Below are 21,848 nucleotides of genomic sequence, written 5' to 3' on the forward strand. Positions count from 1 at the left end.
GATTATCAGAGAATCAAATATTTGCAGAGAAACCAAGCCCATGAACTCCAGATCTCCAGTCAGGGATGTTTCAAACTCCTCCACAGTTTCATTAACTTCTCACTGGAGAATGAGAAACCCCATTTTGAAACTGCTCCTAAGCTTCAAAACCTGAAGTGAAAATAAAATCATTTGCACATTCTTATGAATGCACCAGAAGGAAAATGTCTTGCTAGTTTGAGACATAGGACAGCCAAATGCCCAGCTCCTCCAAGTGTACTTTTCCTATTCTGAATTCAACAGTGCACGGTCCTGAATCCACAGCTCCAACATATAAGACAGTCTCTCAAGTACGACTTTGTTAAAATTGAACTTTGTGAAGATATGGCATATTTAAATAAAATTAAATTCTCTCTAAGTGTTCTGATCAGCTTTCTGCACAGTTACACATTCTGATACTTTTCCCCTGCTGGCAATCTATATTCACATCTTGTGCTGCTTAAAGTGCAGATCAAAACCTTTCCTCAGCCACAGACTTTGAGAAGTTTGTTCAACCTTTCCCCTAAAGCTAAATTGTTTTAATGGAAGACTTAAGTTATACTAAGCTATTGTTGGAAATATAATGAAAATGCTGGAAGCTGAAAGTCTAAATACCAAAATAGGACAATAGATCAGTCATTCTCATCATGGCTGCTTTATACTCCTTGAAATTACAGGTTTGTAAGGGTACCAGGCTTAATTGTGTAGTAAGTCACTGTCTTGCCTGCCTCTTACTAAATGCCATGACACAGAAATGAAGGCTATCTCACATTTCTTTTTGTTACTCTCATGGCTGTGAAGTAAACATTTCAATCAATTTGTGAAGCACTTTTTCCCATATTATGAGGTTAGTATTACACTGAAATTCCAAAGTGGAAAAGAATGGATAGAGCATTCAGTGGAAAGAGTGGAACAAAAATCAGCAGTGCAAACAGAGAGAGGGTAAATATGGATTGCTATCTGCATGCACACATTTATGTAGCATAAGACGTAATGGTATCAGATAAGCAGACCCATGTGAAAATTTAATTTCCACAGCATGGAATTCTTTCCCATGTCCCTAGACTTGCAGGGAACATGAAAGTTCTTTAAATCGTAAATTACATATTCAGAAGTATGACTTTTCCATTTTCAGTTATTGCCAAACTGGTTATCTGGCATAATGTTCACCAGAAGAACCAGACAATGTTGATAATCAGGCTCTTTTATATGAATCATTTCTTTATGAATATTTGGTATTTACACCTGAGGATGTAACATACCTTTCAAAACATGGAAAATTAATATTTTATTAAGTTAAACTAAGTGCTAAAGTGTTACAACAATACCTGGATGGAATTTTGATCTCTCTGCTAGCAGATTGAAACTGCTTACAGTCCTCAATGACACATTTCAATGTAAATATCTCACAGCACCTTCTTGGCATTTTCTTCTAGTCCTTTTTATTTATCTTACCTTTAATGCACCACGTTTTTCATTTGCTCCGACAATCAAAATTTCTGCCATATCCTCTGCATGCTCAGACCGTGCGTGGACAAACAAGGCTCTGCCAGCTTCTGATACATTCTTTAGTGCAACTAAAGACCCATCACGTTCCACCTTAAAGTCTGGGTTAGAAACTTCGAAGTTCAATTTGTTATTCCCCTTGCAGTCATCAAACACCACTGGGGAAGAAAAAAAAAAAAAAAAGAAAAAAAAGAAAAACCACAAGTTTAAGTATCCACTTTGGAACACAGACTTCAAACATTTTTATGTTATTGGCTTGTCTACTAGGAAGAAATGGCTCCAATCTAAGGGAAAACTTTCAAAGCTTTATATTTGTATGGTTATTATTTCAGAGACAACATTATGAATATGCAATTGCAGAAGGATAAGCAGATTTTGACTAGGTTAATTGGGGAAGGAAGAGAGAAACTAAATGTTTTGGACATAAGTATTTTCTGATCACTTAAAAGTACAAAATGTGCACCTAATTCTACAAATCAGGCAGCAGCAGCAGAAGCCTTGCTATTCTCCTCAGTGTAACAAGGGAGCTTTAAAGCCTTTTCTACTGCCAAAGTGGTTTCAGATAACCCAAATTTTTTTCTTTATTTCTGGGATTGGTTGTTTACAGAATATTCAACTTCATATTCTACTGCAAAAGTGTTACATAATGGAAAAATCAACCTATAACATTTCTGATTAACTACCGGGATCGTGACATAGTACACAAGCTGCACTACTAAGCTAAGGAGAACTCTCCATTAAACAACAGCTGTCAAAAGCCCTGTTTCACTTTACATAGAATATTTAAAGTATTTATGAAGGTTGACATAGAGAGAAAAACATCCCTAAAGATAAAGGTTTGAGGCTTTGCCTCTGGCTCCTTCTCTGAGTCCAGTAGATTCACTTTGCACAAAATACTGGAATAAACATTGCTATAACTACTAGCCATATGATTAAGAGGTGTTCACCACAAACTTTTAATTGCTAAGTAAACTTTTCTCGGTTTGACATCTCTGAAAGATATATTTGCATATGTGGTGTTTTGTTTTTTTTTTTTTTCCCCAGACAATCTGTTCTATATTTCATACCTGTTCCTTAAGTTACTGCTGCTGCAGACTTTTCGCTTATCTGTATGCTGTTGCTATTTTGATTTTACATTTCATTTCTATTGGATCTTTAAAAACTGCATTACAGACAGGGTTACAGACTACAGAAGATCAAAGACAATAGGGTTTTATTGAAAATAAAGCACTTTTTATAATTAAATTCATTGTATAAATTATCTTGTTGTATTTGATCATTATTTTTAAAGGAAAAAAAAAATCCTATATTCTCTCACGACCTCACCAAAACCTAGGCTCTTCCAGACTGTGTAATTGCTATAAGTGGTTTTAAAACACAAACTGAATATCACACTGGATGGTCACAAAACACTCTTTGGAACAATTTCACAAAAAAAAAAAAAAATCATCTTCACTAAGACCTCTACAAGTCAAACCAAATTTTGCATTCATTTCCAGACAGGTCAACTTGAAACCAGGGCTGCCAGAGAACCTTGTGGATATCCTTCCTCTCCGGACATTCACTGGGACTGAATTCCAGAGTAGAAGCATCATAGGGAAAAAGGAACTGTTGCTGGTTTCAGAATTTGAATGTATCTGTATTTTATGATGAATATTGACGAGAAAGGTTAAAAGAAAAAAAAAAAAAAAAAAAACCTCAAATGCCCAAAATTCAAAATAAGGTGTAGAATATAAGATTTGTGACATTGTTTGACAAACAAGCGGAGTGTTGACATTGGCCAGCCGTAAAACACACAGCCAGCTGCTCTCTCACTCCCCTCCTCAACTGGATAGGGGGAAAATAAGATGAAAAAGCCCATGGGTCAAGATAAAGCCACGAAGATCATTTACCAATTGTCATCATGAGCCAAACAGACTCAACATGAGGAAAAATAGTTGAATTTATGGACAATTAAAATAGATCTAGATGGTAAGAAGCAAAGACAAAATTAAATCCCCACTTTCCCCACCCCTTTTTCCTGAGGCTCAGCCCACTCCTTCATTCCCAGCTCCTCCCCTCCCCTCAGCAGCACAAAGGGCTGGGGCTCTGGTCTGTACCTGACAGTTCCTCTCTGCCCTTGTCTGCTCCTCATGCTTTTCCCTTGCTCCAGCACAGGCTCTCCATGGCCCGCAGCTTCCTTCAGGACTCAGCCACCTGCTCCACTGCGGTTTCCCCATGGGCTGCAGGGGAATACCTGCTCAGAGCACCTCATTCTCTATCTCCTCCCCTGCCCTTGGGGTTCACACATTGCTGTTTCTCACACTTTTTTCCCTCATTCCCCACTGCCAGGCAGGACTTTTTGCTCTTTCTTAAATATTTCTTAAATACGCTGTCCCTGAGGCGCCACTGGTGTCACTGAGGGACTCAGGCGTGCTGAGGTGGCGCCGCCACTGAACGTTCTGGAAATGGCTGGAGGTGGCTGAGGGCTGCCTCAGGCAGCGCAGGCCTCACCTCACTGAGAGGCCCCTGCAGCCCGTGGACATGGGCACCCTGTACTCTGACAAAGAAATTAGGAGCCTGAAGTATGATTTTTAAAAGAACATTATGTTGTGAACCTGTAAATTCGAGCCTGACTACCCTTTTACTGTGAAGTATCTAAACCTTAGTGTCACCAAGCATCTTGCATAAAAACGATCCCAATACCTGAAGGATCTGGTCTTCACAAGTTTTGGGCTTGCTTACATATTTTTAATGAAAGCTTCCTCCTATTTCCTCAGATTTACTTGAGGGTAAGAGTACTATCCTTGGATTCACAGTGGGATATCAAACCAGAATTTCATCAGCCCATTTGCCATTTCATTGAATTTTGCTGAAAGCAAGAGAGATTATAAATAAGAAACAAAAAGTGCTTTTTCCCCTCAGATACTGTAGTCCCTACAGACAAATCTATCTCCGTCTGTCACGTCGCAGACCTCGGCTTGCAAAGTCTTATGTTGCAGTAAAAGCTGGGGGCAGGCAGGGTGTGAACTGCAGAATTTCGGAGGAGCAGCACTTTGAAACAATTTCCCAGTGCTCAGACCGGGCTGGCATCTGTGCTGCCCAAAGAGCCACAGCTGCTCTCTGAAGCCAGGAACCGCTTGCAGAAAGGGTCCTGTGATCACAGAAGGGTTTTGATAGAAGGTTCTCTATTGGTAAGGCCTCCCCGGAGTAAAACTACTGATTGCAATTGATGATGGTGACATGACAGGCGTTTTAACAGATTCTCTGCAATCTCCTAAAGCTATCAACCCACAAAGAGACAAAATGTCCCTGTCACCACAAATATGGGAAATAGAAATTTTCTATACTAATCACTGTATAGATTACAGCCTTGATGAATTATGAGTAGATTATCTTTTAACATATTCTTCTCCTCCCTTTAAAAAACAATCAAGCATGGCCTTGCGAAGCTACCTTGTTATACTGAATAAATATGTACTTCTCATAAGCCAAAGCTGCTGGTGCTTATACAAAAAATAATAATAATAATTTTTATTAATAGTTTACAACTGGGGAAAAATTTGCATCTGTGACAAATTCATAGCAGGAGTAAAAAGTCTCCTACTAAAACTTAAAAGAAAAGCCTAACAACTGCAACAGAATAATCACTGAAAAAATAAAAAAATAAAAAAAGTCAGACTTCAGATCTATAATATCCCATAGCCAAACACCACATTCAGAAGGAAGCCATGCTGTGTTATGTTTCTAAAAGAGGGGTGAAGTTGGCTGGGAGTACACTTCTCCCACTTTGCTGCTCAGCACTCAGAATTCTTGAGGTTCCCACATTGCTGCCATCTGCATGCATTGCAGAAGTTCAAAGACCACATGCAGATTTGACATGTGGAATTAGCAGAGATACTTGGATTTATATTTTATGTTTACTTAGACTTATGAATTTGACGCTTTCAGACCTTTTATATTTTGCTCACCTATTGGCCCTGATTTATGAAACGGCACTTTTTCCATCAAAGGGCTGAGGCAGAGTTGCTTGAAAGTGGGAAACTTTTCTTACCATATCTCATACAAAAGCACTCATGCTTTCAATTCCCAAGTCTACCATAGAAACAAGGGTATTTGACGAGGTTAATAGCAAAGAGAGGGAAAGAAAATGAAAGGGCTATGAGAAGTACTGATATGTAGGAGAGAAATTAGAAGTGGGTGGAAGGAGATGAAGTGATCATAAGGATAGAGAACACTGAAGATTATTTGGACCAGGGGCCAACAGAGATGAAGTTGAAGCAAATTGTTAAGAGAGTTGAAGAGAAATGTAGTCTTAGATAAAATCTCCAGTCTGAAGTTAGAGGCAAATGAGAACTTTATCAGAATGATGATGCCTCCTGGACTGGGATGACCGGGGAATGTCGTATGAGGTTATGTTACATTCCCAGTAATTCTCACAATGTCCCTCACCAGGAACATTTGCTTCCTTAAACTCATGTGGATTCTGGAAAAAAAAAAAAGTCAATTCAGAGTCAATCCATTTGCTTATCTAAGTGATCAAAAGTGCTAGGTTTCAGGAAGAAAATATGGATGTCTCTTTTCAGAAATAAAACATCCCATTGCAAACAGTTCTTTCAATAAGAACTTTTCAGATTATTTAAATAGTGCCCTAATACCAAAAATTAAGAACAGTTACCAAAGTCTATGTTAGCTGGATGGATAGCACATGCCCTAAGGAGTCTGCTAAGGTTCACGGAAAGAAGATACCAAACCCTCTGGCAGTCTGTCTAAAATGAAAAGGTTGTCTCCCAGCGTAAAACATTTCACTGCCTCACAACCATGATAATACATGTTTATGATGGATTATGATGTTCATGATGCTCATACACTTATCACAGAGATTAGGTATGAGGAAAGCCATGAGATGGGTAACTAACATTATTCATACTACCCAGCTGCAGTATAACAGATGGATGAACAGTAGCCTGTTGATTGTCCACACACACAGAATCTTCCCACATCCTCTTACACACTTTGTGTTACAGCTTAAGGAGTTTAACTAGACTGTAAGCTCTTCAGAGCAAAGACCACTTGCTTTCTCTGCTTCTGTACAGCAATTGAAAAAAAAAATCATGTTGGCGACTCAAGGTGCTATAGAATTACAAAAAAAAATAATAATAGGAGCTGTTCAGCTACAGTCATAAACTAGATTTTTGGAAATGCTATACCAGGCATGACCACAAAATGATTGTGTCTCATTGTCAAGAACTCAATGGCCAATTAAAAAAATGATCTAATATTTATTTACATGAAAGAAGAATTCTTAATTTATTGATGCATATATGACTCTTCTGATGTTCCTAGTCATGCTCCAGCTGCCAAATGAACATCTTTATTGTGCTTAATATGCCATATGGTATGAGACAGGCTCCAAAACTCCATACAAGCAGAATGAAAATACTGCCAAGCATCTCCCAATGAAAAACAACATGCATGTCACTCATCATCCTGTGTTCATTTCTCAGCCTCCTATACTAGACTTTTACTCCTTTTTGTAAGAAGGCTCTCTCACATACAAACTGTACAGAGTATTTTTGTCCACCATTATTAACAACACCTGCATGCATCCCAAGGCTTTAATCACTGACTGAGTTTATCATTATCAAGGCAACTGCTGAAAAAAGGATTCTTGTGTAAAACCACAAGTCCATTATCGTAATGATTGGAAACGGAAGCTGTGATTGGAAATATTACCTGTAATAGACCTCAGCAAGAAACTTCAAGTTCCTAGTATTCATCAGTTCAGTACATCCCACCTTGCTGTTATGATGTGCCACATATGTGAGGTTTCTGCACAACTGTGATATTTATGATAATGAACCACAAATGTTTTAACACCATTTTAAAACATTGAAAGGTTAACAGTTGGATCTCTTTTGTAAACTATGCAAAAAGACAAAAAAAAAAGCCAAAACAGATTTCTTATATACAAAAGCACATTAAGCTGATATATTCCTCTTTCAGTCTTTTTTTTTCAGAGTTTAATTCTCAGAAGTTTAATTTATTTTGAACAGAAGTACAGAATCCATAATTTTCTCTGACAATCTCTACAGATATTTGAATAATTAAATATATGTATTTATAAACATAGAGAAACTTAATCTGTACGTCTCTATATATGCGTACACATTTTTATGTTAGCTAATGATAGCTAGCAACAAAACAGCTCTTCAGTGAGGAAATTTCACACTGAAAATACATATCAAACACAGAGACTTAATTATTATAGCAATGAAGGTTAGGGTCCTTTGTGTAAATACAGTCTAGTCTTGTTCAAATCAGTGGGAGTTATGGCATCAACAGAATTTTATCCTGTGTATTTTTTTTTAATCTATTTTAACAAGTAACTTTAGATCATATTGAAATGACAAGTTGTTTTCTTCTATGGGAAGCTGTACCTGTGAGAGGTCTAAAGAGACGAGATAAACACATTACAGCTGCACAAAGGCAATATAACTTTTCAGCCCAGTAGGGAACCCTTGTCTGTTCTAAAAAGTCTTCCCTGCTCAAAGATATTAACAAAATGCAACAGTTAAACAGATAGGAACCGGCAAAGCTGAGCTTCATTAACTGCAATGAGAAAAGTGATGGGTGAAGCAAAAGTGATTGAGTGCTGTTGTATATAAAAAAAATCATAAAGTGCCATAATCTACCAAGACTCTTGTTAGCAATAAATAATGGTGTTGACTGAAAGAAGCAGGCAAGCAACTAAGGAGATGGTAACAGACCACCCCATGACAGTGTTAGTCGTGCTGCTGAATGCCTGACTCTGTTGCAGGGTGTCACACAGCAGCCTAACACCAAGTAATAGAAATGTGAAGTGTTCTGAGCCTTCAAGAGATCAGTTAGCCTGTCAGTGTAGATAGGATGCAATCTCCCTGGAACCAAAACATCTGGACAACCTAAATCCATCCAAGATTAGCTAAGGAAACTGTTACAACAGATTATGACAAAGGCAGCTGAGAAACAAAGAAGTCCTGCTTTTCAAGCCAGCAATATTGTCAATTAGGAGAAACAGCTTTTCTCCTTTCCTTTGAGAGGCCTTCAAAAGAATCTCTGGAACATGGGTTCTGGCAAGGAGCTCACAGCCTGTTTATTTCTGCTGTTTTTCTTCAAAAATACCTGAACAGGAAAAGAAGAAAGAGCTGAAAGAGAAAAAATTTGCCCCACGATACTTTTGGAAGCAGACTAAATTCCAGACAAAACACTGTCAATAGTTCGTTTCAACCTTTTGAACCAAAATCGTTTCTTAGCATATAAATCAATCAGAATATTTCTTCACTTGCACTGGACATTGAGGGATGGAAACAGGGAGTGGCTGGCACAGAAACACAGTTTTAGAAAGCCACTACATTCACTCCACTACCAGATTTTGGGAGCAAGCAGCAGTAAAGCAAGTTTCCTTCCAAGAAACAAGCACCCATCATGGAGAAGCTGCAGGTTTACTTCAGAAAATCCCCCCTCAGACTTAAGTTTTACATAGCCAGTTTAAATTGAAATCTTTAACTGAAATTGAAAACTTTAAATTGAAATCAAAGCTAAAAATTACCAGGCAACAGGAACCGCCTTTTATGGTGATGCTGAATTCCTTGGGTGACTTATTCCAGATTTATTTTGAAAAGCAAAGTATACCACAATTTTGTGTGTTAGCCCTAATCTCAGTCATCCTAACTCTGGCATGTTTAGCAAAGATTTACCATCATTATGGTGTATATATATAATTGGAAAGTAGGGAAGGAAAAAAAAAATTGAGCAAAGGAGCAACTTTTAGAAAATAGAGACATTTTTTCCTTCAAAAGTGAGTTTATCATTATTTCATATCTAAAAGTTCTCTAGAAATAATGGGGCTGTGGCTTAGAAAAGCTGCACACAAGACTAAAAGACTTCTTCACACACAAAAATCTTACTGAATATTTAAGAAAATGAATTAAATGAATTTTATGAAAATGCTTTTTGCAGATTTTTTTTTTTTAATGGTTTGATGTTAAATTCTACCTCTGCTACAGAATGACTTAAAAAAAAATCCAACTAACAATGGTGGGCTGTTACCTTCCACTGTGTGCTTGTGATTCCATGTTTATGATTCTTTTGTGTCTACGTAATTTCTTTATGTGCCTTCTGAAATAAATTATACTGATGAGTTATTTAGCATATAGATAGTCAAAAACTGTGGAGACAAGCAACAGTAAAATATTCATCAAAATATTACAAGGATTGCTGAACACACAAATGTGCATCTATATTCAACTTCTTTGAAGAACAAGAACTAAACAGCAGACTTGATCCTCGCACACACTGATTACCTAAACTGGCAGAAACAAAAAGAAAAACCAAACTGATTACCTAAACTGGCAAACATCTCCATGCAATTTGTGTGTGATGATGAGATTTGAGCATAGTCTTGTTAAAATGTGCAAATCAGGCCAACAGTTCATCCGGTGGGCACTAGGGCATATGTATCTGCTCTTCAGAGAACACCCTTTCAACAGTGTGTACTGTAGCTATTAATAGTAACTATTATTTTTTTTCTGCGCTGTAAAAATACATGGGAAGAATATACCACAGATTGTAGATAATGTTCTCATAGATCAAGAGGAGGTATTTCACCTGGAAACCAGCCACCGCCAATAAAAGGTGCAATGTTTTTGCTGGAATAATCACGTCGGTCCCTTCCCTCTACCACGTTACCTGGCTACCACTGACAGTCCTTGCAGAGCTGGAAAAATTATTAACACTTTGAAATTCTCTAGTGCACTTCAACTGAGCTATAAGTGATACTAGACTAAAGGCTTCCTTTGCCTTTGGGTAATGGGTATTATGTGTGATTCCAGAATGAGCAGCTCCCTCCCCACTGAAGCACCACCTTAGCAGTGCTCTGCTCCATCTCTCTCCTTGCCTCCTGTAATACCCAGCCCTGCATTCTGGCATCTTTCCTCACCTCACCAAGCTCTCTGCCTCTCTTCTCCTAGCACATCACAACGCCACTTGGCTAGGTATTGGTATGGCATCAGGTACCCTGAGTTAGAGCTGAACAACCAGAAGCAGCACAACTCATATCAGCCCAGCATAGAAGCAAAATTTACGTTGCTTGGGACTTCAGTGAGTATTTTCACAGAGCAGAGAGTGCTATATGAGCAAAATGGCTCCAGCAACACCAAAGTCAAGGATTCCCATCTTTTTAAGCATGAGTATGGCCATGCTAATTCTTGCCTTTTCCACCACACTCACTCTTTTCTTCCTCCCAGACAGAATACCCCGCAATCGCATCTCATGTTCTTCAGCAAATTCACTTCTACCAACAGGACTCCATCAGCAATCTCTAGCTCCTTGAAATTACGGAAAAATACAAACACTACAACTCAAACTGAAGGCACACCTCCCCTGAGGCAGACTTCACCAGCTCACATTGCTTGATACCTCCACACATTTTTTTGCTGCCTGTTGTCTCATTTAGGGCAAAAATATAATCAAGTGGAAGGAGTTGTAATGAGTTGTTCTCAGCTGGAAGTTATCTTGACTTATTCATTACAATGTAGACATGTTATTGACTGATCGCTTAGGTCAGTGGCTGCGTTATAAAGTCATGGTAATACTATAGCTTCTGCTCTAAACCCTGGAGAAAAATTACTGTTTCAACAGAAAATATGATGTCAGTGAGTGTGTTTGAAGAAAAAAATAAAAAATGAAACTTAAAATGTTATATCACAGTCATTGATCTTCTGAGCGCAACACATAGTTCAGTTTAAATGGAGCTGTTGTCTCTTTGGAAATGCAGAGGACACTTATACTGATATTACATTTGTGTAGCTAGTCTCAGAGGAGCTGTCACATCTCTGGAGGAACATGACATCTCACTGCTAACACTGTTGATTCCAAACAGTCCAAATGACCTCAAATCCAGAAGCGATATGTAGAAAAGATTCTTTTTAACTTTGTTAGTTTAAATGAAAGGGTTTCCCATCGCAATGCAAATGATCAATACTTTTCCATCTTTGCAGACTTACATAACATTTTTCTAAGAATCCCAGGAGAACATACAATGAAATTATTTTCATGGGCTGAGTCCAAGACACAAGCAGACAGAATCAAAGACATTCAAATGTATTCAATACGCTGTGGTTCTGCAAATTACTGTGAGAAATTTGTCAATAGAAAATTAATTGCATCCTATAGCGAAGGAAGGTGGGACAGAAGTCTGAGTTCATGCAGAAATTCCCAGTGGGATATAATGGATAATTTCCTTCAAATGTTCTCTGAGTAAAGCTTTAAGAGGCAGTATACTCCTGACCATGCATATTCTTGGCTTCAGCACAAATATACATTTGATCTTTGAGCAGTCACCCTAAATGCTACCCAAACCAAGTTTCTTGATATATGTAATTTATTGAAAACTAATCAGTTGAGGTTATATTCAGCAGAAGAAACAGGGTCCCAGGAGATTTAACTATGTAAATAAATTGCTGCCAGCAGATGTCAAAAAGTAGCAACAAGCAATCACTCACAGGAAATAACTACAGCACCAGCCAGCACAAAATTACCTTATTTACACCAGTATGTTTTCAAAATGTCTCCAAAGCCACAAATTTATTTAGTAAAGGTTTTCAGTTAACTAGACAATTAGCTGCAGGTCACAGGGATTTTTTCTCTCAAGTTCACAATTAAAACTGTTTGCCTTCAAGGTCGGTTTGTTATAATTACAGTGATCTGTCATTTCTTAATGTGATCTGTCATAACTTCTTATTTCATTTCCTTTATTTATTTTATTTTTAAATTCTTATGGCACATGCTTTTGTCAATATCCAGCTGGGACCAGTTTTCTATAAGCCTTAAGTGAATCACTGGAATTCTGATGCACTGTTAGATGAACAGAAGATTCACTAAATTGTGCAGATATTTACATTTGGCTGAAGTTTGGGCCATCATTAAAAAGCCTTCTAAATGTCAGAAATGAAATATCGGGTGTCATTGGAGAATGGCTGCTTTGTCTGCTCCTTCAGTTGGAAGTACAAGTACCTCTGATTTGAGGATGGAAGAAGAAACTACTACCTTTCATCCCATAGTCAATCCGTGGTAGCCACTCACACCATTGTACACGTATTTTTTGGAGATAGGTAGAGGAAAAAAAAAAAGGTACTGCTTAATCTCTGTCTCTTACTCTAGCGGTATGTTGAGACAAAAAGTCAAAGTCCAAGAGCTTTTCATTAAACATGATATCAATACGAAGTGCTTTTTACACAGATACTGTCCAGAGGCAGCATTGCCTTCATCTTCTCAATCTTGGGTCTTGGTTTCATTTTCTGTGTGAAATAAATTCACACTAATCTGTAATGCAACAGTGAGTTGCACAGACTGTTTCCTAACCTCAAGACTCAACTTTAGAACCAACTTCACCTCTAAGTACAGGAGCTAACTTCAAGACTAACAAACAAAACTAGTGGTCAGTGCACACTAGGAAATGTTACAAAACCAGAAATACCTGGACATCTATTTACAACTGCCCTTCTCTTGGAATCACAGTCATGATAAAAGTCTTTCTTGACGTACAGTAATGTTTTCTTAAAAGGCATCCCTAGGAATAAAGCTTTCAGCTTGTGCCGCGTGCAACTAATTTCCAAATAGCACTCAGTGGTAGGAGTTTGTTTCTGAAATAGAGAATGACGCATCATTTACAATGCATAGAAGGAAACAAGAGTGAGTAATAAATCCACTGTGTAATATTTTCCTTTCAAAATGGATTCTGTAGGCTGCCAGCCTATTTTCCCAGCTGCTGAATGAGTAATAGCATGCCTGAAAAAGTGCTCAAGCCATTTACTCAGTGGATAGTTCAACTTTCCCAGGGACAAACTGGAACAAAGTTCTTCATTTCCAGGGGTAAGCCTTTTGCCGCCTTACCTTCTCTATCAGTGATCCTGACAGAGAAATAACAATTTCTTGTAGTGCTTTTAACTGAGTTCTTTCAAGTGAGTTCCCTCATTTATTTATTTTTTTAAGAGTCACCAGTAAAAAGGTTATTTTTCCAATAAATGTACAAATAATAGACCTAAGCTCCTTTTCAGTCCTTAGTCTAAAAGTTGTGTTATTAAAATACAGCCCTTGGGCACAGTTTATGAATAGCTTTTGAGACTACCTTCAAAAATCTAAATTACGTATCAGTTTACAAAATTAGTCGGTGGTTAAACTTCTGTTTTACTCAAGTATCAACCAAATTCCAACACACAGGCCATTCCATAAACCATGAAGATCAACCTCCTAACTGCAGCCTATAAAGTACAAAACTTCTATGAGATTAACCGGGAAAGCCACCTCTCAAAACTCTGCTGGATTTTAAACTTGCTCAATTTATTGTTATCTCTTTCAAACAATACCAGAGCTCAACTAATGGTTACAGAACCAAATAACCTTGGTTTGAATTTTGACTCTCACACTATGATCAGACAAGTAGCACTGCTGAGAACAATGTAATTAAAATTGCACCATGTAATCTTGCTCTACACAGTCATTCCCAGAACAGTTTCTATTCACATCAAACACAGGCTTTTATACTTTAAAGAAAGACAGTCTTTGGCATCTTCCACAAAAGAACTGACCTGAGGGAAAGTAAATTCTGTCAGTCAAGATCATTTAAAAGCAATGTGAAAGTTGTTTACATAGATAAACCAAGGAAAGAGCATCAGACTACTGAAGTTTCTGCTTCTCTTTACTAACTAAGTAAAAATTAAACAACAACAACAACAAAGAACAGGTAGCATACAAAACTCAAAGATTATTCGATGAGCTAGGTGATACTGTTATTTGCGTTCAGTTCTTAAAAGGGTGGTGTTGCTACATGGAGGCTCACATTTAAACAAGTGGCATTGCATATAAAGAAAATGACAGAGAAAACTTGTGTTAATTATTTAACAAATTCTACATTTCTAATATACACTGTGAGTGGTAGTGCCATGTGGATGCTTGCTGGTTTCCAAATGTGGATATCCACTTTCATGTAAACACTGTGTACATAATATTACCAGCACATAGTTTGCATCAGCGCGACCACAAGCTAAGGTTGAAATTAATGCCGTGTTTGATTCCAAGCCTTTTTGTCAGCTTCAAGAGTATGGATTAAGCCAATAATCGACAGTTTCTACACAAAGCTGCAACCAGTCAATAGAATTTTTCATTATTTTAAACTCCATAGTCAATAAAAAGAGGTGTAATGAAAAGCTACCTGAGCCAGCAATCCAGACATGAACACCCACAATGGGCCTGTTTGCTGAACAAAAGCATTACACTAAAAATGAAAACAGAAATCTCTGGTGTGGAGATTAAGGACACCAGAATACCTCTAGTGAATAATATTTCTTATATTTCTTATCAGCATCATATTTATTTTCATATAGTAATCACACTGGAGACAGATCAGACAAGATGCTGGCCTACCACACAGTAATTACAATACTGACTTAGTATGGACCAATTTAAGTACTCTCTATGATTTAATAAATTACATAGTTATTTCCTATGACTGTGAATTCTATGTAGCAGCATAACTGTCAACACAACAAAATTGCCAGTCATTCAGTGGAAAGTCTACATCAACTCATTCAATTCCTTTCCAAAAAACTAATATTTACTGTACATATTTATTTTTTTTCTAATTCAAGTAGATGAAAAATGCACAATTTCTAATATTTTTTCTCTTAGACTTGGTATAGTTGTCATTAATTGCAAATACTCTGATGACTGCAATGGGGATTAAAGAGATAGATTTCCTAAACTACTGCCTTTGTAGTGCTAGAATGCGGAAACGTTAGCATATTTGTTTGAATAACTGTCTCTTTTATTTCACATTAAAATAACTGTAATGATTACAATGCTTAGCAAGTTTGAAGTGATAAGATAATAATCAGTCATTCTTTACTTTCCTTCTGGTTATAAACCCATTTAAAAAAATCACTAAATCGATGCATTTTCCAGCTCACGTCCCCTTCCAAAGCATTAGTCTCTTGTGACACAATAAAGCACCATTGTTCCAAACACTGATATCTCCTTTGTGTTGCACTTTGCTCATGGCTACAACCATGATAAACAGAATTTTTTTTGGTAAATATCATTTGCCAAAAGTTTCAAGTGACATGGTGTAATATATTCTTACACCTGGACACTTAGCAGCTTTGTAGTTTGTTTTTTTGTTGTTGTTGTTGTTGTTTGTTTTTTGTTTTTTGAGACATAAATAAGGAGTTATGCTATATCAGAGACTGCATACGAGACATTTACAGATTTACGAACAGAAAGGTTATCAGAAATGCCTTATCACCTAACAAACATAGTATCATCAGCTCCCCTGACTAGTAAACATCCGGCAAGATATTTATTATTAACTCACCTGACTAGTGAGTTAACTTTATAGTTTGAAGTTTAAATGAACTCTAGAGCTAATTAAACTTAGTTCAGTGCTTCTGGAGGTTGTACGTTTGCATTTTAGCACATGCTTTATTCTGGAATAAACAGTTGCCATTCACTCATCAACAGATGGGTCACATTCAAAAGCTGACAAATTCCAGGGAATTGAGAATACAGAAATACCATCCACTTTCTTACAGTTCCCAAGAAAATGAGAATGGTTACGTAACGCATGTAAATACAATGCACAGAAGCAGTTCTGAGTATGTGCTGAGAGCCCTGCAGACTCCAAGAACATGATCAAACCAGTGTCAACATGGTTTCCACAGTGCAGCTTTGGCGATGATTCCAGTAACAAAGATTGGTTTTACAATACCACACTCATCTTAAACATTTCAAAGTAATGGATGTAATTATTCACTAGGCTCATTTAACAATAGACTAGAACTTGCATCAATGAATATTAACTAAAAACAAAATTAGTTGTCAAGTACCAAAGGCTTTGTGTATTCAGCCTGCTAGACAACTTTCATTCCCTCCCTTCTCTTTCTCTCTCCCCCAGACCCCCACTGTTTTGCATAAGTACTCTATTATTATAAACTCCTGCTTTCTTGAAACTAATGAGATATTATTGTATGGGCAATGCCTGCTGTTGTATTTCAATGTAGAGTGATATAGGTGCACTGTTAACGTCATGCTTTTGAGTTGTTCATCTTGTATTATTTTAGGAATGCAAATTCTTAATCATCACCTCTGAGACCTTTCTTTTCCAAACCTCATTATTAAAATTTCTTTGTAAAGCTGAAGGCTAAACAAAACCAGATTTTAGTACAGCCCTGTTACATTTACATGTCTGTTGATGTTATGAAGTTGGGCCAGCGGAGTCTAGAACGAGCACATTCTTCACCATGGAAGCTTCCACAGAAGACAAAACTGTAGCCAGAATGCTGGCATAAACAGGACAGCCCTACTATTCATTTTCTATACGTTGAAGAGTTATCATAGATATATCCCAATTCCAACACAGGAGAACATTTCTCTGAAGAAGGAATCAGAGCCCAGCATCCTTGGCTTATAGAAAGTTGGTTAGCTGACCAATCAGGACAACTAATTAAGAAATAAAATACATACCTTTTACATTCACCTATATCTTTGTCTGTCTTTGCAGAGCAACCTTTTACACTGTTTGTATACTCAGTCTCTAGGCTACTGTGCATGGCCCACATCTTCAGAACAGAAGACTGAGCAAGTGCTGAGAATGAATGCGCTCAGTTCTTCAAGGAAATGTTTCTCCTACGATGGTTTATGCCTTGCATGCCTGCCTTCCACCAGCTCCTCTGCTGACGCTGTCTTTCCATAGAAAGATCCTATGCATTAACTGACAATACATTATACTGCTCAACTTAGTTACTTTTCCAGAGTTGTTTATCAAATCTACATTCATCCTCTGGCTTTCCAAAACACCAGACTAATAAACATTATTTCATTATTGCATTCACTTGCTGTTCCAGAAGGAGAATCTGTATTTCTGTTTTGTTTTTTTTTCCTGTTTGTTTTTTGTTTTTTTTCCAAGTGTCTATAAAACCTTCCTTTTTATATTAGAAAATAAACCAAATTTATCCCAACTTGGTATACGAGGAGTTCTAGGTTCTGTAACTGTGAATTGCTCTTTTGAAATCACAATTACCAGCCACTTCCAGAGCCAGTGCAAGAACTCAGTCTGGCCACAGGGATTTTCCAGCTGGCCATGGGTCTGTCTAGGTCACTACTCATACATAGTGGTCTGAATCAGCATACTTTGTGAAGTCGCACAGCCCAGAACAGCAGACATTTTGACAGAACCATTTTGTTTGGGAAGAAATGCAGAACCACAAGGGTGGTTGATAGGCGTTTGTAAAATAGGCTCAGAAAGTTAACTACCACCTGAAAGAACCATTTGACAATAGACAATGTTACAAAGACCGTCACTCTCAGAAACAGCAAAGCTTTCCATAGGCAAAGGCATGTTAAATTGATTTCAGTCTCTTTCTACAGAAGCAGCCAGTTTTTTATTTGCACTGAAATGGGTTTTGGCTACTGGTATTGAAAATTCATTTGTTCAGAGTGCACACTGTGGCCTACAGAAATCAGGCACAGCTACAGAAACTACCTGAGAAAGTTCATCTCAAGGGCAAGCACATATATAAGTGTTGAAAATGTTAGACTGGGATGCTCAAATTGGTACTTAGGATTAAATAAGGATATTTAAAATTCAGCAGTACCAACATGAGCATCCAAATGTTGAATATGGACAATAACTAGACACTAATATGTTTGGAAACTGGACACCTAGTGCCTTTAGTTATTAGGAGTGGAATAAAATGTACCTGGACATCTTTTTTTATTTACACTACTATTCAGAAGAGAACTCAATTAGACAGCAATGCATGCAAAGAAAGAATGCTAAAGTGAACAGAAATGTGGTCACCTACTTTGGTGATTCAAAATCTGTTTTAAGATATTCTGTGGAAAGAAACATTGCCATCATACTGCTCCCTGCTTGTAGTTCTCAGAGATCAATTCATTCTCCAATGCTGGAGATTTCCTAGTTATAGAAAAACATTTCAGGACACAGCAAAGTGTTTTTCTTTACAGGGCTTTGGCATCAGTACAATTTTTAACAGTCTTCAGCCTGATCCCCCACTGTTGGATATAAGTGAAAATGTTGCAGTGAAAGGTTTTATTGAAATGCTTGTACACTCATCCCAAAGCCAGTTGCAATTTTAAGCTAAATTCACCAAAATATTTTGAATGATTTTTTTTTTTTAAACCATGCTAAATATCATAGGCTTCTAAGATAGGAAATTCTTTAATGAAAGCATGCTTTTTCCTCATCCAATTGCTTCTCAGACAGAACATTAGATTTCCATGTAGTGAGTTTGAACCCTTCTCCATCCTAGGTTAATTGCGTTAGGTGTAACTGTATATAGTACTTTGCATTCAAGATAAAGTTCTCAGTTTCTCTGCTGAAGGTCTCTCATGTTGTGTTATCTACATTCTCTGAGGAATGGCTCAAAGGTGAGTTCTGCCTCCCGATGAAGGAAGAAGGCTGTCTTAATGCTAATAGAAGTACTTTCCACCTCCATAACAGCAAAGCAGAGAGCACACGAATCTGACGGCACTGGTTCGGGTGTTCAAGAAGCTTCAAATACCAGGCTGCTACTCCCATCCCCAGCTAGGCATTACTTATATGACACAGACCAGTCTCTCGACAGACAGACACCACTTCTCCAGTTAGTGTAAGTGATACCATCAATACTATACCATCCACAGGAGAAAACAAGGATTGACAATGAGAGTCTATAACACTATGCAACGTTATGGGTAAGAGGCAACTGGATAAGGAATTCACACACTCAAGAGTGTTACGTTTCATTTGAGTGAATTCTCAAATTCCATAGGACAGATAGGGGATTTCATTAGTGGGAAGTGTTTGATTCCACCCAGCAGAACACACAAGAAAACAAAAAAACATCCAAAACGTGCACTCCTATTGCTGAGCTCCTGGAGAAAGATAAGACTAAGACTACCTACATTTGGCAGAGACAACCTTTCAGGTCTTGTTAGTGTTTCTCCTCTCTCTCTGGTATTTCAAATGCAATTTTTCATTTCAGGTCAAACAGAGTAATCCATTAATATTAAGAGGATTTTATTTTTATTTAAGCAAGAACAAAACAAACAAAACCAAATGAAAACACATTTTTTAATATTAAAGAATTTCTAGGCCAAAAACAATTGTCACAGGCCTGAAAAGTGCGTTATGAGGAGTGACCCCAAGAAACTAATGTAACAATACCACCTAAGAGTTGTAGCAGAAAGAGATTGAGTATTTTTAAATAAACAATGAGATTAAAGAGGTTTAAAAAGTACAAAAGCATCAGTGCCCCCATAAAATAAATAAATAAATAAATAAATACTACCATCCAAACAGTAAAACTACATAGTTTTCTTTTTTTAGTTTTCTTTTCTTGAATGAAGTACTGTGAGGCAAACCAGATAAACGATCATCTTTTCTTTTTTTTTTTTTCCTTTTTTTTTTTTTTTTTAATGGACCCAATATCCATCCCATGCAGAAACAAACACTGGTGCTGTGTAAATTAATTGCTTGCTTATTAAAATAATATCACATTCCCAAAGGCACAGAAGGGAATTAGGGATTTCTCTTTTCAGATGTCACCTCCTCCATAAATCTTAAATCTTTATACATAATTAATTAAAAACTGATGCAGTGCATAGCTCACCATTATATATGTATACACTAACATTTCTCATTAAGGTTACAAATTTTGTGATTGCAGCTGCTGCATGTCAAATAAGATCTTTTCATATGCACCTCCAATAAAACAATCTATGTTACAGGTTCACATTCCCCCCCCCCCCCCCCCGGCAAATATGTATATTTCTGCTATTCCTTTAAGACAGCATTTACCTGAAAAGTAGGAATTTAAAATGCAGCATTTTAACATTTTCAGAAAGTCCAAAAAAGACACTTCTTAGCAAACATCAGAGCAGAGCAAATAATTCAGAATAATCATTTATTTATTGGCTTTGCCATTTATTTTTCTATTCACCATAGATTGCTAAATTCTTATATGTAAATTATTCATGAATTTCTGCCAATGCTTCTTCCATTTAAATTACTATGAAAATGCAGTTGTGATTATTCAGATTTCAACATGGGCTCTGTCAGTTTTTTGGAGCACTGGTTGTGTTCCACGATTGGTTGCAACTTGCCAATTTGGAATATGTTTCAAGCATTACACTTGAGTACACAGTTCAAAATTTACTTTGTCAGGTCTATACTTGCAATTTGTGCTCTGAATATAATGTTTTCTGACATTTCCATACCGACAAAAGCTCTAGTGTAGACTCAGCTGTATTTTGTTTCAGTGGATGTTTCAGTGTCATTATTTTAGTTATTTTCAGTGCCAACGCCATTACTAAAACATATAGGAAAGACAGAAGAGTTCTTGGACATTATCTGCCTGTGTTTTCTACCATTTATAAAGGTGCTGCTGTTGCCCGAGACAGGAGGGCTCTTGCTGCCAATCCCAGCTGGTTGCTGCACAAGCTGTCCTTAAGCTGGACATGCAGCACGTCAGGGGTAACCCAACAGCTCACAGCCTAAGAGTCCAAAAGAGACAGAAAGATACAACAGGAACCAGCCCCTTCTAACTACCAGGTTCAGGGCATAGAGGCTGAATACATAAGGAGGGGGTGCTCTGTTGTTGGCTGCAGCACCCTGGCATCCCGTTGGGTTACCTCTGCCACAGGTCCCTCTTCTCTAGAACCTGTGGCTCTTGCACACCCACATGGGGAAGCCCTCACTGCTGCTGCTACAGATCACCTGCCAAAAAGAGGCCATGAAACTTAAGGACAGAGATACTTCACTACCAAAACAAAAGCAGAGTCCCCCTGTTGTGAGTTCCAGGGGTTCTTGCTCTTCAGTTGTGTTACTGTTGGGGTTTTTTGGATTTTAATTTTTTTTTTCCCTCCCCAAATTTCCTCCCAAGTGTTTCACTGTATCGAGTTTAAACTCAAGTGAAAGAGTGAATGAAAAAAAGTTTTCACCTCAACATTAGCACAACTGAAGATCATCACAACTTTGGGCCACTTCCATCTCAAAATCTGTAAAGCTTCTTGTCAATCTACATAGCACCTTTATTATTGAGCCATTTTTTCCCATCCAGTGTGGCTCGTGCAATCAGATTGCCTGACCACTGCCTGATTAAACACGGGGCTGAAGGTGGAACAGGAAGAAAAAAAACAGAAGGCCACAGAAAACATTGCAAGCTGAAAAATTCACCATTCTTTCAGACTTTTAAAAGTTTACTTTTTCCCCATCGCTTTTTCAGAAGGTGTATCTTGGAAGAGAAAGA

General features: G+C 37.5%; 1 protein-coding gene across 7 annotated transcripts in view; it reads right to left on the reverse strand.

Annotated features, from left to right (window-relative positions):
- Positions 1-21,848, reverse strand: part of CDH13 (cadherin 13) — a 489,849-nt gene that overhangs the window by 323,516 nt on the left and 144,485 nt on the right. For 5 of the 7 annotated variants that reach the window (XR_013938364.1, XR_013938365.1, XR_013938366.1 and 2 more), the window contains exon 3: positions 1,474-1,682. The exons of the other annotated variants lie outside the window; for them this stretch is intronic. Coding sequence is in view for 2 of the 5 variants with exons in the window: in XM_080552450.1 (XP_080408576.1) it covers positions 1,474-1,682 (209 nt within the window). In the remaining 3 variants the exon portion in view is untranslated. The remainder of the gene's footprint in view (positions 1-1,473; positions 1,683-21,848) is intronic. 7 annotated transcript variants of the gene reach the window in all.

The sequence above is a fragment of the Anser brachyrhynchus genome, assembly GCF_964034855.1.
Source record: "Anser brachyrhynchus genome assembly, chromosome: 12".
NCBI classification, from domain to species: domain Eukaryota; kingdom Metazoa; phylum Chordata; class Aves; order Anseriformes; family Anatidae; genus Anser; species Anser brachyrhynchus.